General features: G+C 40.0%; 1 protein-coding gene across 5 annotated transcripts in view; it reads left to right on the plus strand.

The window, feature by feature from the left end:
• Positions 1-26245, plus strand: part of LOC133640794 (interleukin-31 receptor subunit alpha-like) — a 48348-nt gene that overhangs the window by 9881 nt on the left and 12222 nt on the right. For 2 of the 5 annotated variants that reach the window (XM_062034443.1, XM_062034442.1), the window contains 13 exons: positions 534-704; positions 3290-3559; positions 9687-9816; positions 9895-10079; positions 10156-10268; positions 10369-10392; positions 13795-13954; positions 14072-14154; positions 14241-14457; positions 18635-18799; positions 19007-19108; positions 19179-19322; positions 19395-19535. In XM_062034443.1, the coding sequence (XP_061890427.1) occupies positions 656-704; positions 3290-3559; positions 9687-9816; positions 9895-10079; positions 10156-10268; positions 10369-10392; positions 13795-13954; positions 14072-14154; positions 14241-14457; positions 18635-18799; positions 19007-19108; positions 19179-19322; positions 19395-19535 (1783 nt within the window). In that variant the 5' untranslated portion in view covers positions 534-655. The remainder of the gene's footprint in view (positions 1-533; positions 705-3289; positions 3560-9686; positions 9817-9894; positions 10080-10155; positions 10269-10368; positions 10393-13794; positions 13955-14071; positions 14155-14240; positions 14458-18634; positions 18800-19006; positions 19109-19178; positions 19323-19394; positions 19536-26245) is intronic. The other 3 variants (XM_062034445.1, XM_062034444.1, XM_062034446.1) reach the window with 3 other exon arrangements.

Raw genomic sequence — 26245 nt, forward strand, 5'->3', positions numbered from 1 at the left:
TCTGACATTATCTAATAAAATGCCTTCAAGAGGGTCAAAATAATACAATAAAAAATATAACTCTGATATTTGGTTTAGGGCTGAAGTTTATTGAGAAATTTGAGCAAAAAAGTTTGAATGCCCTTTAAAAAAGAATACTTAATAAAAGTACGGTAACATCAGTAAATGTAATACTGTATTTTCAACCTCAATGTAAGAGTAGTAGTGGTTTGAAACAAGTGTTCTCATACTCTAATTCGATATGTTAGTAATCCCTTCCACTGCCAAGTGATACAGTTTGTTATCAGACAATTGTGAGTGAGATCAAGAGTCCACTTTGTTCCTTTCTGATGTGAAAAGTGGAGCTTCTTGACTTATTTCCCACTACGGGGAGCTGTTGCATCTGACTCTCTAATGCACTGAAGGCCAGATGCAATCTCTCATGCAGCCATCTGCTAATAACACAGCCATTACTGAGTGCACTCCACGACTTCCTCTTGACTCGTTTCCAGTTGAGTAATACCGCCTGTGTCTTCTCTCATCGTTTGCTTCAGTTCCTCTCTTCGGTGTCTTAAACCAGCGACAGGACTCCTTGGGGAAGATGGCTGACGCTGTGGTGCTCAAGCAAAAGGACTAAACCATAAGTCAAAAGGAGATTTTAGGATTTGTTAGAGATATGTTTTGTTTGCCGCTCCTACTGATCGTCATCTCCTCGACTTCCGAAGGTAACGATTCATTTCTTCTGTTGCAGTTCAGAAGTGTTGACCGTGTTCATTTCAGCAATGATTGCAGCCTTAGGTTGCTTTCAGAGGATAGGCTCCAACCCTCCTGCATACCCAGAAAGGGACAAGCGGTAGAAAATGGATTGATGGATGTTTCACACTCATTAGAATATAAAAGAAAAAAAGTATTTCATAATGAGCATGTACTCAACATCATATAGTAAACATTTTTATTAAATATGAAATGTGTTTTATACTCGGGGACATTTAAAATAAAAAAAGGCTTATTTTACAATGAGCATATAAAGGCAACACAAAATAATATGATTTTTACTACTTTTCTGTGTTTCATGAGCATAAAAATATAAAGAAAAAAATAGTGTATAATAAACATATAAATATAATTAAATATCATATATTTTGTATTAATATGTGTTTCATCCTCAAGAAAATGTAAAAAAAACCCAGAAAAGTATGAATATATATAATGAGTATATAAAATTAACATGAAGTATAATGTTTTATTTAACTATTTTGTGTTTTATATGCATGGAAATGGAAAAAAAAGAAAGAACATTGTATATAATGAGCACATAAAGTCAACATAAAATATTTCAATGTTCAGTTTAACTATTTACTGTTTCAGACTATTTAGTATATAAAATAAACAAATATTACATAATGAGCCTATAGCCACATCAAATATACATTTGCAATAAATATTATGTGTTCTATACTCAGAAACATGTAAAATAAATCAATATTTTATATCGAGCATATAAAGGCAATATTATGAAAATGTTTATTTAAATATTGTGTGTTTCATAAGCACACAATTATAAAAGAAAAATGAGCATATAATCAACATCAAATAATATATATTTTGTGATCAATTTTATGTGTTTCATACATAGGAAACTGTAAAAGAAAAAAGTATTATCATATAATGAGCATATAAAGTCATTTTAAAATATTATGATATTTTACTCAAATATTTTGTGTTTCATATGCATAAAATGTAAAAGAATAAAGCATTATTAACAGCATATAAAGTCAACATAAAATAATCTTATATTTTATTTAAATGTGTTGTGTTTAATATGCATTGCCATGTAAAAAGGTATTATTATATAATGAGCATATAAAGTCATTTTAGAATATATATATTTATCAAATATTTTGTGTTTCATACGCATAAAAATGTAAAATAATTAAATTATTATTAAGAGCATTTAAAGTCAACATAAAATATTTGTATGGTATTTTATTTAAATGTTGTGTGTTTAATATGTAAAAAGTATTTGTATATAATGAGCATATAAAGTCAACATAAAATATTATGATGTTTTAATCAAGTATTTAGTGTTTCATACTCATTCCAATTCAAAATAAACAAGGATTACATAATGAGCATATACAAATATTATGTTTTCTTTACTCAGGAAAATGTAAAATAAGTATTGTTTATATAGTGAGCATGTAATGGCAGCATTAAATATTTTTATATTTTTTTATTCATATATTTTGTGTTTCATAAGCACACAATTATAAAATGTTTTACTGTGTAAGCATATAGTCAACATAAAATATTATTATATAATGAGCATCAACATAAAATAATATATATTTTGTAATAAATAGTATGTTTCATACTTAAGAGAATGTTAAAAAAAATATCATATAATGAGCATAAAATATTATGCATTTTTTATTCAAATATTTTGTGTTTCATACCCATGAAAGTGTAAAATAATGAACGTATTATTAAATAATGAGCATATAAACTCAACGTAATATATCATTGTCATTTTTTGTTCAAATATTTTGTGTTTCATACGCATGAGAATGTGAGAATGTAAAAGAAAAAAAAGTATCATTATATAATGAGCATATCAAGCCAGCATAAAATATATTTACATATTTGGTATTAAATATTGAGTGTTTCATACTAATTAGAATATAAAATGAAATTATTACTATATAATAGCATATAAAGTCAACATCAAATATCTTTGTAATTCCTTGCTCAAATATTTAGTGTTTCATACGTGTGGGAATGTAAAAGAAAAAGAGTATTATCATATAATGAGTATAGAAAGCAAGCATAAAATATTTTGTTTAAAATATTCAGCGTGTCATACTCATTGGAATATAAAATAAACATATTTTTATATATTGGCCATATAAAGTCAACATAAAACATTATTTTATTTCTTTTAAATATTTTGATTTTCATAAGCATCAAAATTTAAAAAGAAAAAAACTATTCTTATATGTTTAGCATATAACGTCAACATGAAATATATGTTTGTATTCATATATGTTGTAATGAGCACATGAAGTCATCATTCAATATTAAAATATATACACATTTTACAAATTAAATATTATTTGTTTCATATTCAGATATGATATGCTGAGAGATTGCTTTAATACTGCTAAATGTAATATTTTCAGGGGCTATTTGTCTTGTACTTTGCGACTTGCATGTATACAGTATACTGTTTTATTTGCATGTTACTGTATCACCAGTCCTTCTTACCATGAAAACAAACAATTTAATTGACCTATTTCTATGTTTCCCACAGTGCAAAGTAAGAACACGTGTGATGTCATCCCCAAAGATCTGTACATCCAAGTAGGATCTAATATTGACATATGGTGCGACAGTTTGTGTGTCCACGGAAAAGTGTTTTGGACACTGGATAACAAAGTGTTACCCCAAAGCTGGTCGACCCCCATCAACTCGTCTCACACGGCCGTGTCTCTAAGGAACTTCATGCGGCACAAAGCTGCACTGCAGTGCCACAGTGCTGATACTAAGGAGCCTCTCGGAGGAACCACTATCAAAACATACGGTAAGATTTTTATTCATATTCATTACCTGATCGTAACAGTCAATTAATGTGAGATATCGAATCGTATATCAGCAACAAAATAAGTATTGGATTCGGTTTGTAAGTATATATAAACATATACAGTATATATACACACATTATATATATATAGTTATATATATATATATATATATTATATATATATATATTATATATATATATATATATATATATATATATATATATATATATATATATATATATATATATATATATATATATATATATATATATATATACAGTCGTTGTCAAAAGTTTACATACACTAATAAAGGGCATAATGTCATGGCTGTCTTGAATTTCCAATAATTTCCACAACCCTTTTTTTTTGTGATAGAGTGATTGGAGCACATACTTGTAGACGGTGAGCTGACATGAGAAAAAGTGCCTAGAAAATGAATTTCGCTCCCACGTCTAAGCACAACTTGTTCAATGCATTTTTGCATAGATAATACCCTTCTGGACTTTGGGTTAAAAGTTCAGAACATGATACCTAGCCAAATTTTGTCACAAGCCAGAAATGTATATAGAGGTAAATCACAAAAAACGAAAATCTTGTGCTGCAGTTTTGGCTTGTAAAATATGTCTTATTCATTTTGGCAACACAAAATCTTTCTCAAATATCATAAATACATATACCTAACATCTGAAACAAATATTGGTGCCTTAGTATACTCATATGTGAATTTAGATCATGAAATGTAGCAAATTTCTTAAAAAACGATTCAACTGAAGTGATTTGCCCCAGCACAATGAAGCACACACTTATTAAATTTAGCTAAAAGCTTATGTATCATACATTAAAAAATGTCACAACCTTCTATGTAATCAAAGGTACAAAAGAAGTAACACACCGTGGCCAAAAGTGCTTAAAATCTAGCAAAATATTACCATGCACCCCAAAACTGGAATAAGGCAAAAATGGACAAGATTAAAATAGATGCAGTAAAGGCCCAAATTGGTATAAAATATGATAAATATTTATTAAAGTAGCAAATTGTTTCACAGCATGTGTCATTTATACCCCCCCCCCCCCACACACACACACACACACAAACACACACAAAAGACCAAAACAAATTTGAAAAAAAAGGTAATACAGACATTATTTAAGCTTTACCGTTAAAATGGCAGTGTGGCATCTCGATAATCAAACATCTTGATAAAGAAACAAAAGTGGCAAATTTTACATGGTGACATGGTGCGTAATTACTCATCAATATCACTTTCATCTGTGTCATCATCCCATGCACCTCTTCTTCTGTTTCCTTTGAAACATTTCCACATTCATACCGGAGAGTCACTTAGAAGGCGCTTCAATATCAGCCCTGCACTGTAAAGTGTCCTTGTGTTCTCCGTGGTATTCTGACCAGCTGTTGTACTAGCCGTGTGTTCACTGTCACTTTCAGCTTGGCTTTCAGCTTGGCTCACCTCAGTTGACTCGGTAGTTGATGGTGATGTGCCTGATGGCAGAGGTACCCTGTCTGCTAACGATAATGTCTCAACAAAAACCATTTCAGAGACGTTGCGCTGGGGAGGGCAGTGGAAAACCAGCTGGGGGAAATCACGGACCAACCTTCTTTTCAGTTTATCCCTCCTGAAACATAAAGTTAAAGGGAAATAATGAGCACATTACACACAGACACACAGACACAGACACAGACACAGACACAGACACACACACACACACACACACACACACACACACACACACACACACACACACACACACACACACACACACACACACACACACACACACACACACACATCAATGATAATCAAATTACTTTAAACATACTCTCATAGCCTTTATGGGGAGAGACTAAATCTATAAATAATAAACTTTTCAGTATGAATATTTTATTATTTTTGTTTCAGTTACCTAGCCTGAAGCATCAAGATCTTCGTGCTTCTTAACGGTGTCCACGAACAACTTCCTTAGCTTGTCCATTCTCAGCACCTCTTGTCAATTATAATCCTTTGACGGATCACTTGGTCACAGAAGAGGTTGTAGCTGTCAGCAAAGGGTTGTCTGAAAACACACACACACACACACACTTAACATGTGCAAAGAGTCATGCTTTCAAAGCTGTATCTTAAGCAAAACTAAATATAAGCTGCATGTTGTTGAAATTTTTTTTACTTTTTAAATGTGAGCAAAATGACAGTACAGTGTAATTACTCACATTTCTTCATCTCTGGTTGCAGTGTGCGTTGCTGTAGACAGTGACAAGAACCTGGTGTACTGTCTGTAACAGGTCCTATGGTACCGGACCTCTATAGCAACACAGTCTTTGTCGTTGATGTGCAGAAGAATGGCAGCATCTTTCTTAATCTCAGCTGCCTTCAGCAACTGGCCTTTAAAAGAAAAATAATTAGAATAAGCTTTATTGGCAAAATCAGAGATTTACAAGTAAAAAAGTGTGTGTGTGTGTGTGTGTGTGTCTTGAGTGGGGGTTGGAGAGGTATTTATGACCCTGTGATTTACGACTCTGTGATGTGAGCTGCTGAACTCCAGCTAAACATTCCAAGATTCAAGATATCTATTGTCATATGCACAGATAAACAGACAGTCACACTGCACAATGAAAAGCTTATTTTGCTGGTCCCCTTGCAAATTCACAAAATATAAATATAAATATAAACTTAAGCTAATAAAGAATCACAGAATATAAAAATTAAACAAGAATAAACTTAAACTATATTGCACACTTACAATAAACTTACTAAAAATGTAAATGCTAAGGATGTTTAATACTAATAATATAATAAAATAAAATAAGAAACAAAAATAAAGAAATAAGATAAAGTAAATTAAAGTGTGGATCTTACAACAGATCTATAGTGGGCATGAGTAGACAGAAGCAGTATTGCACATCAGTTCACAGTGAAGATGATAATGGATGATATGACAATGATGATGTATAAAGTGCACTATGCATTCTTCAATTATTGTAGCAGCAGTGGAGGTGACATGAAGTCACAGCAGGATGTGGGTAGTGGTCACAGTTCAGTCAGTTCAGGGATGAGGGGTGAGGTGTGAAGGTGTGCGGGGGGAGGGGTGGGGGTGGTGATGTGTAAATCAGTCCAGGGGTGTGTGTGTGTGTGTGTGTGTGGGGGTGGGGGGGGGGGGGAGAGAGAGATTGGGGCTGTGGTGTGAAGGTATATGGGGGGATGGGTGGGGCTTCCTTTTCTAGGCCAGTGGTTCTCAAACTTTTAAACTTCCAAGGTCTCCCCTTAACTCTGACAGTGTATAAATGGTCCATTTGGTTATTACAAAGTAACAACACATTCTTTCAATCCTACGCTATGTACTGTAACATTATTACTATAGATTCACACACGTGTGTGTGTGTGTGTTGTGTGTGTGTGTGTGTGTGTGTGTGTGTGTGTGTGTGTGTGTGTGTGTGTGTGTGTGTGTGTGTGTGTGTGTGTGTGTGTGTGTGTGTGTGTGTGTGTGTGTGTGTGTGTGTGTGTGTGTGTGTGTCACATACCTGCCGACACGGTTTCTGCTGTTCATGAGTTGATCCCTCTGGCGTTTTCCTCCCACACGAGTGTACTTTTTCCACTTTTTGACAAATTATACAGATGGCTGGCAGGACGGGGCGGCAGAAGCAACGGGCAAACCTGAACGAGATCGAAGTTTCTTTCGGGGAGTTTCAGACGTGCCTGCTGACTGACCTGCGGCTGCAGATGGTTCTCCCACCGCCCGTGCGGTCCTTTTCTCGGCATAAAACAATGCAGATTTATCTGTAAAACGTCGGTAGCATGTTGCGTGAAACCCAGCGTCGTCAGGAATAGCGTCAAAAATCTACATCCGAGCAATGTTTATAGATTTCTGCCAGATGCTTGTTCTGGTCTTGCAGACAAAGCCACTGTTTAAATAGTTTCTGTATGTGTCCCACGTGTCCGAGTGAAGTGCTGGACGTCCTCATTGTTCACAGATGAAAGATGCATATAGCATCTTTTATTTTCCTCTTTACGCACTTTTTTTCTAACTTTTGAGGTCTTTCGTTCCTCTTCACTCTCGGATGTGTCGTCGCCATAGCAGGTATGTTGTTAGAATAAAGCTGCTACCTGATTGGTCCATGTGACCAAAACCGCGCCACTCCCCACTAGATATCACTGCGCCTCACTGAAAAATAGTACCGGCTTTCAACACCGATTACACAAAATGGGCAAGGGCCAATTTCGAACTTTTGGTATCTTTACTTACTACCAGTAAATCTATTTTATGAAGTAAAAATGATGTTGTGCCGTTGGTGTGGGAGCGAAACTGAACGATATGAGCCTTGACCACAGGCACTATTGTTGGTCACAAAAAACATTCATGAATTTTTTTTTTTTTAATGAATTTATTATGGGTCTACTGAAAATGTGACCAAATCTGCTGGGTCAAAAGTATACATACAGCAATGTTAATATTTGGTTACATGTCCCTTGGCAAGTTTCACTGCAATAAGGCGCTTTTGGTAGCCATCCACAAACTTCTGGTTGAATTTTTGACCACTCCTCTTGACAAAATTGGTGCAGTTCAGCTAAATTAGTTGTTTTTTCTGACATGGACTTGTTTCTTCAGCATTGTCCACACGTTTAAATCAGGACTTTGGGAAGGCCATTCTAAAACATTAATTCTAGCCTGATTCAGCCGTTCCTTTACCACTTTTGACGTGAGTTAGGGGTCATTGTCCTGTTGGAACACCCAACTGCGCCCAAGAGCCAACCTCCGGGCTGATGATTTTAGGTTGTCCTGAAGAATTTGGAGGTAATCCTCCTTTTTCTTTGTCCCATTTACTCTCTGTAAAGCACCAGTTCCATTGGCAGCAAAACAGGCCCAGAACATAATACTACCACCACCATGCCTGACGGTAGGGCAGGGTGTTCCTGGGACTAAAGACCCATCACCTTTTCTCCTCCAAACATATTGCTGGGTATTGTGGCCAAAACACTCAATTTTTGTTTCATCTGACCACAGAACTTTCCTCCAGAAGGTCTTATCTTTGTCCATGTGATCAGCAGCAAACTTTAGACGAGCATTAAGGTGTTGCTTCTGGAATAAGGGCTTCCTTCTTGCAAAGGGTAGCCTCTCAGTCCATGGCGATGCAAAACACGCTTGACTGTGGAGACTGACACCTGTGTTCCAGCAGCTTCCAATTCATTGCAGACCTGTTTTTTGTGGTGTTCTCGGTTGACTCTTGATCATCCTGACCAATTTTCTCTGAGCAGCAGGTCATAGCTTGCGTTTTCTTCCTGATCGTAGCAGTGACAAAACTGTGCCATGCACTTTATACTTACGAACAATTGTCTGCACAGTTGCTCTTGGACCTTAAGCTGCTTTGAAATGGCTCCAAGTGACTTTCCTGACTTGTTCAAGTCAATGATTAGTTTTTTCAGATCTGTGCTGAGTTCCTTTGACTTTCCCATTGTCGCTTTTGTAACCGAGTCTAATAACTGCATCACATGAGCCCTATTTATATGGGCTCAGAGAAGTCAACAGGTGTCGTCAATCATAATCACTCACATAAAGTTAAGAGGCCATTGCCATGAAGCCAATTTGTTTTGATTGTAAACTTTTCTACATCACCAAAATTGATAATGTATGTTGCTGTATGTTATACTTTTGACCCAGCAGGTTTGGTCACATTTTCAGTGGACCAATAATACATTCATAAAAAGAACCAAACTGCATGAATGTTTTTTGTGACCATCAAGTATGTGCCCCAATCCCTCTATCACAAAAAAATAAGAGTTGTACGTTTGTAAAAAATGATTGGAAACTCAAGACAGCCATGACATTATGTTCTTCACAAGTGTATGTAAACTTTTGACCACAACTGTAATATATATATATATATATATATATATATATATTTATATATATATATATATATATATATATATATATATATATATATATATATATATATATATATATATATACACACACGTTAGGTCAGAAAAAAACACAGAGGCTATTTCTTCCCGAGAAGCTTGTTTCGCAGGTTTCCCTGCTCTTCAGGGGATTCAGGGAAAATCCCCTAAAGCAAAGATGCAATTATGGATGAACTGTTTTTTTTTAATACAGCAAAACCCACCAATGTCGGCTGCATTTTGCACTATAAAAACGACTCATGGGGAGGTGTACCGCAGCTTTTTACCTGCAGTTGGAAGCATCAGTCGCATGTCTCAGAGCAGATAAACTACACTGTACTAGTGTGAGTTCATCTTTCTCCCATACATGTAAATTATTATCATTGTTTGATTTTTCTCAAAGTAATGGGCATTTCTTTTAGTTCATCTCAGCTGCACAGGTCCCAGTTTGAAATCTGCAGCTCACAGGAGAAGGAATGCACAACCAAAGATGTGCATTTGTCAGGGAATATAACTCTGGTGGGCAACTACACTGTGACAGTGAGAGCTAAGACCAATCACTGGGAGGTTTACTCCCATCCATATGAATTTCAGCCCTATCGCATATGTAAGTATCAATGATGTCATAAATATGTATTTTTTTTAAAACGTGACTTAACTTGACTACGTGCCCTTTTCCTCAGTGCAAATTTCCCCGCCAAAGTTGAACCTAACTGCCTTATCCGGCCACATATTAGCAGAGTGGACCACCTCAGCCACATCCAAAAAACACCACTGTCAAATTAAATATAACAAGGTATGCATTCTTTTATCACCTGTTTCTAAAATAAAATAAAATAAAAAGTATACATTAGATAAGCCATGGTATTGACGACTAGTTCTCGTCTCGGTTGCAGGTTGGCGATAAAGAAGCATCAGAGGTAATGTAACATTTTGTATTTCCTGTTAATAACTTACTTTATGATTAACATTACTGACTGAAGACATGTAATAGAGAAAAAAATAATTCTCATTATTATTATTTATTTAGATATTTTGATAATTATGTAACACATAAAACAAATTAAATTAGTCATCCATCCATCCATTTTCTACCGCTCGTCCCTCTCGGGCTCGCAAGGGGGTGCTGGAGCTTATCTCAGCTGCACTCGGGCAGAAAGCAGGATACATCCTGGACAAGTCGTTAAATTAGTCAATGTATGTCAATATTGTTGTTATTATTACACATTTGATACATTAAAGATAAATGGAATTTGGTCAGTCTACATGTCAATCATTGTTAGAGGAAGCGGCAATGATTGGTTAGTAACAGTATGTCGCTCACTCGTCATTGGTCAGTCTACATGTCAATCATTGTTAGAAGAAGCGGCAATGATTGGTTAGTAACAGTATGTCGCTCACTCGTCATTGGTCAGTCTACATGTCAATCATTGTTAGAAGAAGCGGCAATGATTGGTTAGTAACAGTATGTCGCTCACTCGTCATTGGCCAGTCTCATGACAATCATTACTGGACACAGCACCGGTGATTGGTCAGTTACTGGTTAGTCTACATCAGGGGTCACCAACCTTTTTGAAACCAAGACCTACTTCTTGGGTACTGATTAATGCGAAGGGCTACCAGTTTGATACACACTTAAATAAATTGCCAGAAATAGCCAATTTGCTCAATTGATTAATTATATTCATCTTTGTGGAAACACTGATCATCTTAATGATTTCTCACAATAAATATATATAGAAACAGATAAATATCAATATGCAACACTTTATTTTTATATTTTCTCTAAGTGCACATTTTTCAAATTGAACATGATCACTTCTAAGACAGTCTTGTGAAATCACAATACCCCATTTTAACTAGCTAGCCACTAACATTTTTTAACAAATCATGAATTACTTTGCACCATGTTTGTACAAATAATAACTCATGTAAAATAATAAAGTCAACTCTCAATGTTTTAAATAAATCATGTCACACTTTGAACTGGACACCAAATCTGTTATCTGTTTCTTTGTCAGTTAGTGAAGACCAAGTCTTTAAAATATTTTCTTGGATTTTCAAATTCTATTTGAGTTTTGTCTCTCTTAGAATTAAAAGTGTCGAGCAAAGCGAGACCAGCTTGCTAGTAAATAAATACAATTTAAAAAATAGAGGCAGCTCACTGGTAAGTGCTGCTATTTGAGCTATTTTTAGAACCGGCCAGCGGGCTACTCATCTGGTCCTTAAGGGCTACCTGGTGCCCGCGGGCACCACGTTGGTGACCCCTGGTCTACATGTTAATCATTACATGTGGCACCGGTGATTGATCAGAAACAATATGTTGCTCACTCGTCATTGGTCAGACTATGACAATCATTACTAGACAAAGCGACAGTGATTAATCAGTAACATACGTTGTTCACTCACAATCGGTCAGTCTTATTAGACGCAGCACCAGTGATTGGTCAGTAATAGTAAGTTGCTCAGTAGTCATTGGTCAGTCCTTTTAGGATCAGTACATTGGCCAGTCTACATGTCAATTATTTTTAGACACCGCGCCAGTGATTGGTCAGTAACAGAACATCGCTCCCTAATCATTGGTCAGTCTTATTAATTGGACAGTAACAGTATGTCGCTCACTCATCATTGGTCAGTCTTATTAGGATCAGCGCCCCTATTTGGTCAGTAACAGTACATTGCTAACTCACCATTGGTCAGTCGTATTAGTATGAACACCCGTAATTGGTCAGTAACAGTACGTTGCTCACTCATCATTGGTCAGTCTTATTAGGATCAGCGCCCCTATTTGGTCAGTAACAGTGCATTGCTAACTCACCATTGGTCAGTCTTATTATTATCAACACCCGTAATTGGTTAGTAACAGTAAGTTGCTCACTCATCATTGGTCAGTCTTTTTAGGATCAGCGCCCCTATTTGGTCAGTAACAGTACATTGCTAACTCACTATTGGTCAGTCTTATTAGGATCAGCGCCCCGATTTGGTACATTGCTAACTCACCATTGGTCAGTCTTTTTAGGATCAGCGCCCCTATTTGGTCAGTAACAGTACATTGCTAACTCACTATTGGTCAGTCTTTTTAGGATCAGTGCCCCTATTTGGTCAGTAACAGTACATTACTAACTCACCATTGGTCAGTCGTATTAGTATGAACACCCGTAATTGGTCAGTAACAGTACATTGCTCACTCATCATTGGTCAGTCTTATTAGGATCAGCGCCCCTATTTGGTCAGTAACAGTGCATTGCTAACTCACCATTGGTCAGTCTTATTAGTATCAACACCCGTAATTGGTTAGTAACAGTAAGTTGCTCACTCATCATTGGTCAGTCTTTTTAGGATCAGCGCCCCTATTTGGTCAGTAACAGTACATTGCTAACTCACTATTGGTCAGTCTTATTAGGATCAGCGCCCCGATTTGGTCAGTAACAGTACATTGCTAACTCACCATTGGTCAGTCTTTTTAGGATCAGCGCCCCTATTTGGTCAGTAACAGTACATTGCTAACTCACCATTGGTCAGTCTTATTAGGATCAGCGCCCCTATTTGGTCAGTGACAGTACATTGCTAACTCACTATTGGTCAGTCTTATTGGGATCAGCGCCCCTATTTGGTCAGTAACAGTACATTGCTAACTCACCATTGGTCAGTCTTATTAGGCTCAGTGTCCGTAATTGGTGGTTAACAGTACATCGCTCCCTTATCATTGGTCAGTTTATGCGTCAATTACTATTCGACGCAGCACCAGTGATTGGTCAGTTGAGTTGACGGTGGTCAAGTTAATGTATCAACCTAAATATAAGTCAGCCCCGAATATACAGACCCCATTCTTGCTTGATGTACAGCCTAAGTTGTTCAACAGTCCGGGGGTCTCCGTTGTGGTATTTTTTGCTTCATAATGCGCCACACATTTTCAATGGGAGACAGGTCTGGACTACATGCAGGCCAGTCTAGTACCCGCACTCTTTTACTATGAACCCACACTGTTGTAACACGTGGCTTGGCATTGTCTTGCTGAAATAAGCAGGGGCGTCCACGATAACGTTGCTTGGATGGCAACATACGTTGCTCCAAAACCTGTATGTACACCCCCATACCATCACAGATGTTGGCTTTTGAACTTTGCGCCTAGAACAGTCCGGATTGTTCTTTTCCACTTTGGTCCGGAGGACAAGACATCCACAGTTTGCAAAAACAATTTAAAATGTGGACTCGTCAGACCACAGAACACTTTTCCACATTGCATCAGATGAGCTCAGGCCCAGCGAAGCCGGCAGTGTTTCTGGGTGTTGTTGATAAATGGCTTTTTCTATTTTCTCCAGAAGGTGCTCAATAAAACTTTAGCAGCTAGAGCGAAAGGGAGGATAAGCTTTGACAAAGTGGAGTCGTGCACTCACTACAAAGTTTCAGTCCGCTGTGCTTTGGACAAAGCTCCGTGGAGTGAATGGAGGCGGGAGGAAACGCTTTTGACACAACTCCATCGTAAGTTCAAATTTATTTTGTTTCTTAGCAAAGATTCCTGTTCCTGTTGAACATCACACTTGTTGCTAGGGAGAGTTTATATTGCAGAATCGATACTGATCATGAATCCCTTTGCAGGGAGTGATGTCAAGTTGCACCTATGGAGGAAGGTAACAGAACCAGACCAAAGCGGAGCAAGAAAAGTTTACGCCATGTGGACGGTCAGGACACTTTAATCCTTGCACTCATATTCACATTTCATACACAAGTAAAATATGTCCTCTTCTCCATTACTTCTTCACTGCAGGAGATTCCGTCAACATGCCAAGGCACATTTATCTATTCTCTCAATCTGACTTCCACCAAGCATCATGGGAATGCTACCCGTCCTGGCCGTACTTTGTGTGGCAATTCGACATGTAAGATTGAGGTGAATGAAGACGCTCACAGGTTAAAGCTCAAGGTCCACCACAATGAGACCCTGCTGGCAGAGGACAGTGTCTATGTTCCAGCTGTTGGAGAAAGTAAGTTTTAATGGAGTTAAAAATACGTAATGGAAAGGAAGTAAAACAGTGAAATCTAATGCATAGATTCTCAAAAGGTGGCTTCATCAAGTGGTACTCAGGGAAATGTTGCACTGTATCGACCAAACCCAGCAGGCACAAGACATTAAAACAACGTTAAGATCTTGTTGAATTCGGTCCTGACTTTGAACAACTCAAACATAACGTTGAAACAACATGCTTTTTGACATTTAATCAATGTTGGGTTCTGACGTTGATTTGACCTTTGAATTTTGGTCATTTCCCAACCATCATTCTACAACACAAATACAACGTTGAAACAACATGCTTTCTGACAATGTTTCTTCAATGTTGGGTTCTGATGTTGATTTGACCATTCAATTTTGGTCATTTCCCAACCACCAACGTCGATCCAACGTTGGACATCAACACTGTCTCAATTTACAAATACAACTATTTTGCAACGTTGTTTTTAAGGACAAATATGTATAATCAACATTGTATCAATGTCTTTTCCCTGCAGGAAATAGTCAATCCAAATATTTGAAGCTTGACGGAGAAGCTCAAAGACATGGGCGTAAACTCCACCTTGATCAAATGGTTCCACTCTTTTTTAACAAACAGAACACAGCAAATGAAGGTCAACAGAACACTGTCAGACACCAAACACTGCAACACAGGCATCCCACAGGGTTGCGTTGTATCACCAACGCTGTTTACATTGTACACCAATGATTGTAGGACTGTGCACCCTAACAATTATATGGTGAAATTTGCGGACGATACCGTGCTCCTAAGCCTTCTACACAAGGATACGGACCCCTCTGTGTACCAAGATGAGATAGACCTATTTATTAGGTGGTGTGATACCAACCATCTTATTCTAAATGTGACCAAGACACAGGAAATGGTTTTGGATCCAAGGAAAGTGACTGACCATGAGCCAGTGGTCATCAAAAATCAGGAAATCACCCAGGTATCCTCATATAAATATTTAGGGGTTCATATAAATAATCTTCTCTGCTGAAAGACACATATTGACAAACTGTGCAATAGACTGCAACAGAGGCTACATTTTTTGCGAAGATTAAGCTTGTACGGCGTAAGCAGCCACATCATGATGATTTTCTACCGTGCCATTGTAGAGAGCATCATTAGATACGGGATCACCTCATGGTTTGGCAACCTAACCGTTAAGCTAAAAAGCAAACTGGCCGGCATGCATAAAACGGCAATGAAAATCGTAGGGAGGAAAGAATATGACCCTATACAGAGCATCTATGAGCAGGCAGTTAGGAAAAAAGCTAAGACAATTATTTCCAACTCAAAACACCCACTCTTCCCTGAATATGGAACCCTGCCATCAGGGAGAAGACTCCGGGTCCCACTATGCAAATCTAACCGCCTTAAATTATCATTTGTCCCAGCTTCCCTTAAGCTGACCAACAATGTGCAATAGAATGTTAATGCATAGGTTAGCACTTTTTTAGAACATAGCACTTTAGCACATAGCACTTTAGAATTAAGCACTTTAGCACATAGCACTTTATCCATGAGCTCTAGTGCAATGCACACTTGTACTTTATCTTTATCTCCATACTGTAGATTTTATGCCTACATCAAAGTGCCACCTATGTCTATCAAGCTCCATGTTCCGATGTTTAAATGTTAGTTGTCTGGTTGTGGTTGTGTCTGTGCTTGTTTTTGTTCTGTTGTTTTTGTGTATGTTAAGAAAGCAATGATGCACTGTGCCCAAGACAAATTTCCCCGCGGGGACAATAAAGTTGAACCTTGAACCTTGAAAGATAGCAATTTTTTTTTTTTTATATTAATCAATCCAACAATATAATACACAATAATACCATAATAATACAATGCCAATTCCAAAACTAAATCCGGCCCAGCAACATTCAGAATAGCATTTAACAGAGCAATTGAGAGGACACACAAACATGACACAAAACAATCCAAAAGTAGTCAAACAAAAATGAATAATATCAACAACAGTATCAATATTAATAAGAATTCCAACGTAGCAGTAATTCGAAATCCCTCATTTACATTATCATCACAGCCATTTATAAAAAATAAAATAAAAACGATTGAAAAATGAACAATAGTGTTACAGTGGCTTACACTTGCATCACATCTCATAAGTTTGATGACACGTTGTGTCAAGGATTGATCCATTTTTTTTTTTTTTTTTTTGCAAGTCAATTATTACATTATCAGGGTTTGTTACTCACTGTTCATTGGATGATAAACATGTCAATTATGACACCCGGCACTAGTTATTGGTCAGTTACAGTATGCCACTTCCTTTTTGGTCAGTCTATACCTGTCAACCATGACACACAGCAGCAGTCATTGGTCTGTTATAATACATTATCTTCACTGTCAATCAATCAATCAATGTTTATTTATATAGCCCTAAATCACAAGTGTCTCAAAGGGCTGCACAAGCCACAACGACATCCTCGGTACAGAGCCCACATTCTTTACATATCAGACCGACCAATAACGGAGGCAATCCAGTTATTACGCAAAAGCAACTGTTCTTACCTATTGGTACCGGCTGTTGTGTATTTGGAATCCGCCCAAAATGCAGCTGAGATAGGCTCCAGCACCCCCGCAACCCCGAACGGGACAAGCGGGAGAAAATAGATGGATGGATAGTCAGTTAAAGTACACTTTATTACCAAAAGTATTTGGCCACCCATCCAAATGATCAGAATCAGGACTGCATTGTGCCGATTGTGAAATTTGGTGGAGGAGGAATTATGGTGTGGGGTTGTTTTTAAGGAGTTGGGCCCCTTAGTTCCAGTGAAAGGAACTTTGAATGCTCCAGGATACCAAAACATTTTGGACAATTCCATGCTCCCAACCTTGGAAACAGTTTGGAACGAGCCCCTTCCTCTTCCAACATGACTATGAACCAGTGCACAAAGCAAGGTCCATAAAGACATGGATGACTGGTGTGGATGAACTTGACTGGCCTGCACAGAGTCCTGACCTGAACCCGATAGAACACCTTTTGGATCAATTAGAACGGAGACTGAGAGCCAGGCCTTCTCGACCAACATCAGTGTGTGACCTCACCAATGCACTTTTGGAAGAATGGTGGAAAATTCCTATAAACACACTCCGCAACCTTGTGGACAGCCTTCCCAGAAGAGTTGAAGCTGTAATAGCTGCCAAAGGTGGACCGACATCATATTGAACCCTATAGGTTAGGAATGGGATAGCACTTCAAGTTTCTCAGTGGCCTAGTGGTTAGAGTGTCCGCCCTGAGATCAGTAGGTTGTGAGTTCAAACCCCGCCCGAGTCATACCAAAGACCATAAAAATGGGACCCATTACCTCCCTGCTTGGCACTCAGCATCAAGGGTTGGAATTGGGGGTTAAATCACCAAATATGATTCCTGGGCACGGCACCGCTGCTGCCCACTGCTCCCCTCGCCTCCCAGGAGGTGATCAAGGGGATGGGTCAAATGCAGAGGACACATTTCACCACACCTAGTGTGTGTGTGACAATCATTGGTACTTTAAGTTCACATGTGAGTCAAGGCAGGTGGCCAAATACTTTTGGCAATATTTTGTATGTTACTCCTTCTGGGTTAATCTACATAGCAATCAAGACACACAGCACCGTTATTAGTCAGTCACAGTGCGTCACTCCCTCATTGGTTAATCTACACGTTAATCAAGACACACAGTACCGGTTATTGATCTGTTAGAGTACGTCACACCGTCATTGGCCGGTCTACACGTCAATCATGACACGCAGCACGGGTTATTTGTCAGTTAGATTACGTCACTCCTTCATTGATCAATCTACATGTCAGTCGTGACACACAGTACCGTTATTAGTTGGTTATAGTACATCACTCCCTCGTTGGTGATTTTCCATGTCAATCGTGACACATGTCATTGGTCACTTACAATATGTCACTACGTCACTGGTCAATCTACATGTCAATAATCACAGGCAGCGTCAATGATTGGTCCATCAGTCACCCTTCATTGGTCAGTTTACATGTCAGTCACTAGACTTAGCAGCAGGTATTGGTCAGATATAAAGCAATATTCATTGGTCATTCTTTATGTTGGTAATTACTTAAATTGCTGTCGCTGCTATAAAATGCTTAATTGCTTTGTTTTTCCTTTGTTTTTGTCAGGCCTCCCAGAAGTTGCAAACGTGCAAACATGGAGCCTGGGAGGTGTAATCCACATCAGCTGGGACGCTCCCGCTCAGCCTGCTAGTGGTTATATGATCGATTGGACCCACGATGGGCATCAGTACTACTGGAAGGAAAGTAGTTCTACCAACACATCATTGTTTGGTAGGTGAGAAGAACAAATAAATGGAGGATATGGCAGTTTGGGAAGTCAGCCATTATTATGGATTGCTATCTTACGAAATGGGGATTGTGTGACCATTAGTCTTATCCTTCATCTTGTGGGATGCATTATTATGGAAAGTGCATTAACAGGAAGATATTAAAGTGACATCATTGCACTTTGGAAAAGTCTCTTCATCTTCCTTCTAGGACTTCTGAATAAAGAGCCGTACAACATCACGGTCACACCGCTGTTTGGTGACAAGACGGGCCTCAGCACTCAGGCCTTGCAGATCTGCTCCACTGTAGCAGGTTATGAAAATGTGTATTTCACATTGTTTGGTCAAGTATTGATGTCAGACTCTGCTGTGCTCCATTACAGGTCCAGGAAATGTCTCCAATATCAATGTTGAGGCGAGTCAAAAAAGCGCCCTGGTGAGTTGGACGATGAAGCCGCAGGAAGTGTGCAGCGGTGTTGCAATCCATTATGTAGTTTTCTATGGAACAGAACAAGGACCCCAGCTTAGTAAGTTGGCAAGTCACTCTTATTGATTGCAATATTACAGTACTCATGGTATCTCTTCGATGTGTCCTGTAGATGTCACAGTCGATGGTACCAAACAGTCAATCCATCTGAAAGAGCTTACCCCGGATACTCAATACAGCACCTATGTAAGGGCTGTAGCTCTTACTGGGTCTAGCCAGAGCAATGTAAGGCACTTCAATACCAAAAAATTTGGTAAGTACTTTGTCATTGTTTCTCGTGTGGGGGAGTGATTGGAAACATCTGGACCTCAAACTGTTTATTTCTCTGTTGTGGAGATGGGAGTACTTTCGCACATGACTAACCACAACTGATTGTAATACATACAGACTGTACTCCCCCCCAGCCCGCAGCCCCACCACTGTATTTATTCATACACATCATGTTTGCAATGGAGTCCCTACTCTGTACTAAATGGAAATCAGCACCTCTACATTTGAATGCCGGTATAATTTGGAATTTCACCAAATATTTTCAAGCAAAATCGTGTCGTAGATTGAAGTCCCAATGATCGTCACACACACACTGGGTGTGGTGAAATTTGTCCTCTGCATTTGACCCATCCCCATGTTCACCCCCTGGGAGATGAGGGGAGCAGTGAGCAGCAGCGTGCACCGCGCTTGGGAATAATTTGTTGATTTACCCCCAATTCCAACCCTTGATGCTGAGTGGAGGCAATGGGTCCCATTTTTTTTATAGTCTTTTGGTATGACTCGGCCGGGGTTTGAACTCACGACCTTCCAGTCTCAGGGCGGACACTCTACCCACAAGGCCACTGAACTGGTAAAGGCCTCTGCATGTGTTGTAAAGATGGGACGTTCGTGAACGAGTTGAGTCTTTTGATCGGTTCTTTCAAGTAAACAATGAGAACCGATTCGCAGTTGTAATTCATTCGTTTGAGAGCCACTCTTTATACCAATTGCCCATGCTGCCCTCTCAGAATCAGAATCAAAATCAGCTAAATTGACTATCTTTAATGAAGGAGTAATGACATTGCAGAGTTAGAGTCATCCAAATACGGCTCTTATTCACGTGAAATGCGCACGCACTCACGTAGACCGTTAATTTAGGGGAGGAGTTTCATTAAGCACCTGAATCTACTGGCGCCCTTAAGCCGCTGTATTTAGAATAAGAAAGAAATAAAGAACAGAGAATAGGAGAATCAGCACCTCCAAGTCCGAGTCCATGGTTCTTGCCCGGAAAAGGGTGGGAGGAGACCGTTCCCCATGTGGAGGAGTTCAAGTACCTCGGAGTCTTGTTCACGAGTGAGGGAAGAGTGGATCGTGAGATCGACAGGCGGATCGGTGCGGCGTCTTCAGTAATGCGGACGCTGTATCGATCCGTTGTGGTGAAGAAGGAGCTGAGCCGGAAAGCAAAGCTCTCAATTTACCGGTACAAGCGGCTGAAATGAGTTTCAACCGCCGGGTGGCGGGGCTCTCCCTTAGAGATAGGGTGAGAAGCTCTGTCATCCGGGAGGAGCTCAAAGTAAAGCCGCTGCTCCTCCACATCGAGAGGAGCCAGATGAGGTGGTTCAGGCATCTGGTCAAGATGCCACTTGAACGCTTCCCTAGGGAGGTGTTTAGGGCACATCCGACCGGTAGGAGGCCACTGGGAAGACTCAGGACACGTTGGGAAGACTATATCTCCCAGGTGCCCTGGGAACGCCTCGGGATCCCCCGGGAGGAGCTGGACGAAGTGGCTGGGGAGAGGGAAGACCAGACTTCCCTCTCCCCAGCCAAAATGTGATGTGAGGAGATTGAGAAACTGGATAGAGAACACCATAGCAAAGCACAAGAAAGTTAAAGCTATGATGGGTAAATTTAGAAAATGTAGAAATTGTAGAAAGATGGAGGGAATACATCCAAGAACTGTAAAATGATCAAAGAGGATCGCCACCAAGAGTAGACAGAGAAGATGATGAGGAATATCTTGAATTCTTAAAGGAAGAACTTGAATGGGCAGTCAAGAGAATGAAAAATGGAAAGGCAAAAGGAATTGACTTGATTTCTGGAGAAATGCTGAAAACTAAGTAATTCAGGGACTGATCTTTTGTTTTAATTTAATGAACCTAATATACAAAACAGGTTGTATACCTGAGAACATGAATGAATCCATCTTTGAAAGACTTCCAAAGGAACCAAGGACAACCAAATGCAATGAATATCGATCGATTTAGATAGATAGATAGGTCTTTATTGTCATTGCACAAGTACAACGAAACTTTGTTTTCAGCACAAACCCGTTCAAGATTAGACAAACAAACAGTGTACAGGGTTACAGAACAGCAACGCTGATGGGTCGCCACAAGGCGCCCCGTAAAAGATGGGGAAAAGGGTAAAACGCTGGGGAAGGATGAGTATAAAAATACAATCTAGACTGGGCTCCTAAGGGGGCCCAGTCTGGAGTGGGAAAAAACCTCCATAGCAAAGCACATATACATATTACAATGTACATCTCGAGATATCTAGCAACAGACGAAAGGGACTGCGGGGTAATGGTGGTAGGCCGCAGCTCTCTGCGCTGACCATCCTTCCATCACCCCTATGGGATTTGCGTCGAGGCCGTTGGGTTGGGGGGGGGGGGGGTGGTGTGTGTGTATGTGTGGCGTATATTTTTGTGGATGCATGTTGTTTGTGTGTAAGCCTACAGTGTGTCTCTGTTCCGCGGCCTTGATCTTGTGCAGCCGATAAGTCCAAAGTCAACAACAACAGGTGTGTGTCCATGAGAGACAAGAAGGGAGTTTGTTGTGTCTTCGCTGCACTGTCCTTCGGGAGAGTCTCGAAGCCAGGGAAACAATCCAAGTTAGAATGTTTTGTATGCGAGTGAAAATAAAAAATTGCTTTTCACTCTAAATTGTCTATGACTGGTCCTCAAAAATCCTGCGAGGCAGACAGTCCGATGTTATCCAAATCACAAGAGTGTCCACAGTTCTTCCCGCATCCTCCAATCATTCGTGGCAGCTTTGCGGTACTTTGAAGACTGCCAGCAACTTCCAATTTGTGGACAAACCAGAGCAACGCTTACTCTAATCAGCAGATGTCCTGTTGTCATAATTCCGAATAGGTAGATATCTTCACGTCCTCGACAGAAAAGGGTCGCCAGGCACACAGCACTCCTTCTTCTCCCAAGAGTCCGTCGCGTGTCCAGCAACAACCGCTCCGTCACGACAAACAGGTTCCCCCAAACCCAAGATCTTGTCAATTTCGTTGAGGCCAGTTAAATAGTTCTAATGTTAAGATTTGGAGAGCAGTGCAAAAAGAGGCAACAAGAAAGTTAAGACAAGACAAAGAAGCAAGTGGGAGAGATAAGGGAGAGGGAAGGAGAGCGTCCACCCTCGATGAGTGCCAGAGAGAAAGCATTTACCACTGATTGTCACACACACACACTAAGTGTGGTGAAATTACCCTCTGCATTTGACCCATCCCCTTGTTCCACCCCCTGAGAGGTGAGGGGAGCAGTGAGCAGCAGCGGTGGCTTCGCTCGGGAATCATTTTGGTGATTTAACCCCCAATTCCAACCCCTGATGCTGAGTGCCAAGCAGGGAGGTAATGGGTCCCATTTTTATAATCTTTGGTATGACTCGGCCGGGGTTTGAACTCACAACTGTCATGTCTGTGATTATGTTTTGTTTTAGTCATGTTCGGATTTGGTTTTGGACTTTTTGTGCACTTTTATTTGTCACCATAGCAACCATTAGTTTCACCTGGTTCACATTGTCATGTCACGCACCTGTTCACCTGTCTTGTCACGCACCTGTTTTCACTGATCACGTCACTATTTAAATCTGTCTGTTTCTGTTGTTCGTGCTGGCGTCCTCGCACTTTTTCATCACCCTGCTTCATGTCATGTTCACAGTTCTTTACCAAGTAAGTTTTTGTTTATTATTGCCACAGTTTGTGTTTTTGTTTTATTGTTCATAGTTTTTGCCATTGTGCAAGTTTTGTTTTCATAGTCAAGTTGTTACCTCCGCTGTGAGCGCCTTTTGTTTGCTTCCTTTTTTTTGTAGTTTATTAGTGTTAAAAGAATAAATAATGTATTCAAACTCACGTCTGGCTCGCGCCAACTTTCCGTTGCCTTCTGGAGAAACAAAACCCAAGAACCCAGTCGTGACAACAACCTACCGATCTCAGGGCGGACACTCTAACCACAAGGTCACTGAGCAGGCTTTTTATTTTTTATTTTTTATTTTTTTTAATATTTATTTATGGCTCTTTGATGGGAACCAAATCTTGAGGAGCCGTTACTATAAAAGAGCCGTTCAAAAGATTGGCTCGTTTTTATATCTATTTGTTTTAAGGAACTTGTTTTCATCAAGGAAACAATCACTCGTGGGAGTAATAAGACACAAGTTTGGTAAATAAATCAACATGTGTACATAACACCAATATAGATACTATTGGTGAGAATACTGCTGCTGCTCACTGCTCCCCTCACCTCCCAGGGGGTGGAACAAGGGGATGGGTCAAATGCAGAGGATAATGTCACCACACCTAGTGTGTGTGTGACTATCAGTGGTACTTTAACTTTAAAGGCCTACTGAAACCCACTACTACCGACCACGCAGTCTGATAGTTTATATATCAATGATGAAATCTTAACATTGCAACACATGCCAATACGGCCGGGTTAACTTATAGAGAGCAATTTTAAATTTCCCTGGAAACTTCCGGTTGAAAACGTCTATGTATGATGACGTATGCGCGTGACGTCAAGGGTTGAAGTGGAAGTATTCGGACACCATTGTATCCCAATACAAACAGCTCTGTTTTCATCGCAAAATTCCACAGTGATCTGGACATCTGTGTTGGTGAATCTTTTGCAATTTGTTTAATGAATAATGAAGACTGCAAAGAAGAAAGCTGTAGGTGGGATCGGTGTATTAGCCGCGGCTGCAGCAACACAACCAGGAGGACTTAGTTGGATAGCAGACGCGCTACCGTGACTACAGCTTTGGCTTCCAAACATTTGATCGCTTGCCCGTACGTGCGTGTCGCTATGTGCATGTCACGTACGTAACTTTGGGGAAATATATGTTTCTTGCCGACTCTGATGGCGGCCGGGGTGTCGTCGAAAACTACAACGCCCGCCGCCGCACCGCTGTCCTCACCTTGACTTCCTCCGTCTCCGGGCCGCCGACCGCATCGATGATCGGGTGAAGTCCTTCGTCGCGCCGTCGATCGCTGGAACGCAGGTGAGCACGGGTCGTGATGAGCAGATGAGAGCTGGCGTAGGTGGATAGCTAATGTTTTTAGCATAGCTCTGTGAGGTCCCGTAGCTAAGTTAGCTTCAATGGCATCGTTAGCAACACCATTGTTAAGCTTCGCCAGGCTGGAAAGCATTAACCGTGTGCTTACAGGTCCAGGGTTTAATAGTATTGTTGATCTTCTGTCTATCCTTCCAGTCAGGGGCTTATTTGTTTCGTTTCTATACGCAGTTAAGCCCGATGCTATCACGTTAGCTTCGAAGCTAGAGTGCTTCACCGATGTATTGTCGTGGAGATAAAAGTCACTGTGAATGTCCATTTCGCGTTCTCGACTCTCATTTTCAAGAGGATATAGTATCCGAGGTGGTTTAAAATACAAATCTGTGACCCACAATAGAAAAAGGAGAGAGTGTGGAATCCAATGTACTTAAGTTACGGTCAGAGCGAAAAAAGATACGTCCTGCACTGCACTCTAATCCTTCACTCTAACGTTCCTCATCCACGAATCTTTCATCCTGGCTCAAATTAATGGGGAAATTGTCGCTTTCTCGTTCCGAATCGCTCTCGCTGCATTGAAAACAATGGGGAATTGTGAGGTGCCCTTCAACCTGCGACGTCACGCTACTTCCGGTACAGGCAAGGCTTTTTTTTTATCAGCGACCAAAAGTTGCAAACTTTATCGTCGATGTTCTGTACTAAATCCTTTCAGCAAAAATATGGCAATATCGCGAAATGATCAAGTATGACACACAGAATGGATCTGCTATCCCCGTTTAAATAAATAAAAATTCATTTCAGTAGGCATTTAAATTGAAATCCCAAAATTGCTTTTTCTTTGACTTTTTAGCCAACTCCAACCAAGAATGTTAAGAGAAGAAGAATCCTAAGCATTGTCGCATTGACAAACGTTTAAGACTATTACATATGTCTAGCTTGTGTGCTATTGTGTCTTTAGCTGTTTAGCTGCTAGCTCCTAGTAGCTTATAGCCAACTGTGTTTACCTTTTGTAAGCGACTCGACTAAAATACAAGAAAAAAACAACCTTGTGTGTTTATTAGAGGACATTTAGACGTTAATTGGCCGGCCAGCTTTACACGAGTAAACACGCTGCATGACTGCTTGTATCGGACCGATATCATCTGATACATTTGTTTTTTTGCTGTTATCGGACGGATAGCCACTATCTGTATCCATCGATTTTCTTCCGCTTATTCGAGGTCGGGTCGCGGGGGCAGCAGCCTAAGAAGAGATGCCCAGACTTCCCTCTACCCAGCCACTTCGTCCAGCTCCTCCCGGGGGATCCCAAGGCGTTCCCAGGCCAACCGGGAAACATAGTCTTCCCAACGTGTCATGGGTCTTCCCCGTGGCTTCCTGCCGGTCGGACGTGCCCTAAACATCTCCCGAGGGAGGCGTTCGGGTGGCATCCTGACCAGATGCCCGAACCACGTCATCTGGCTCCTCTCTATGTGGAGGAGCAGCGGCTTTACTTTGAGCTCCTCCCGGATGGTGGAGCTTCTCACCCTATCTCTAAGGGAGAGCCCCGCCATCCGGCAGAGGAAACTCATTTCAGCCGCTTGTACCCGTGATCTTGTCCTTTCGGTCATAACCCAAAGCTCATGACCATAGGTGAGGATGGGAACGTAGGTCGACCGGTAAATTGAGAGCTTCGCCTTCCGGCTCAACTCCTTCTTCACCACAACGG

The sequence above is a fragment of the Entelurus aequoreus genome, linkage group LG23 (assembly GCF_033978785.1).
Source record: "Entelurus aequoreus isolate RoL-2023_Sb linkage group LG23, RoL_Eaeq_v1.1, whole genome shotgun sequence".
NCBI classification, from domain to species: Eukaryota; Metazoa; Chordata; class Actinopteri; order Syngnathiformes; family Syngnathidae; genus Entelurus; species Entelurus aequoreus.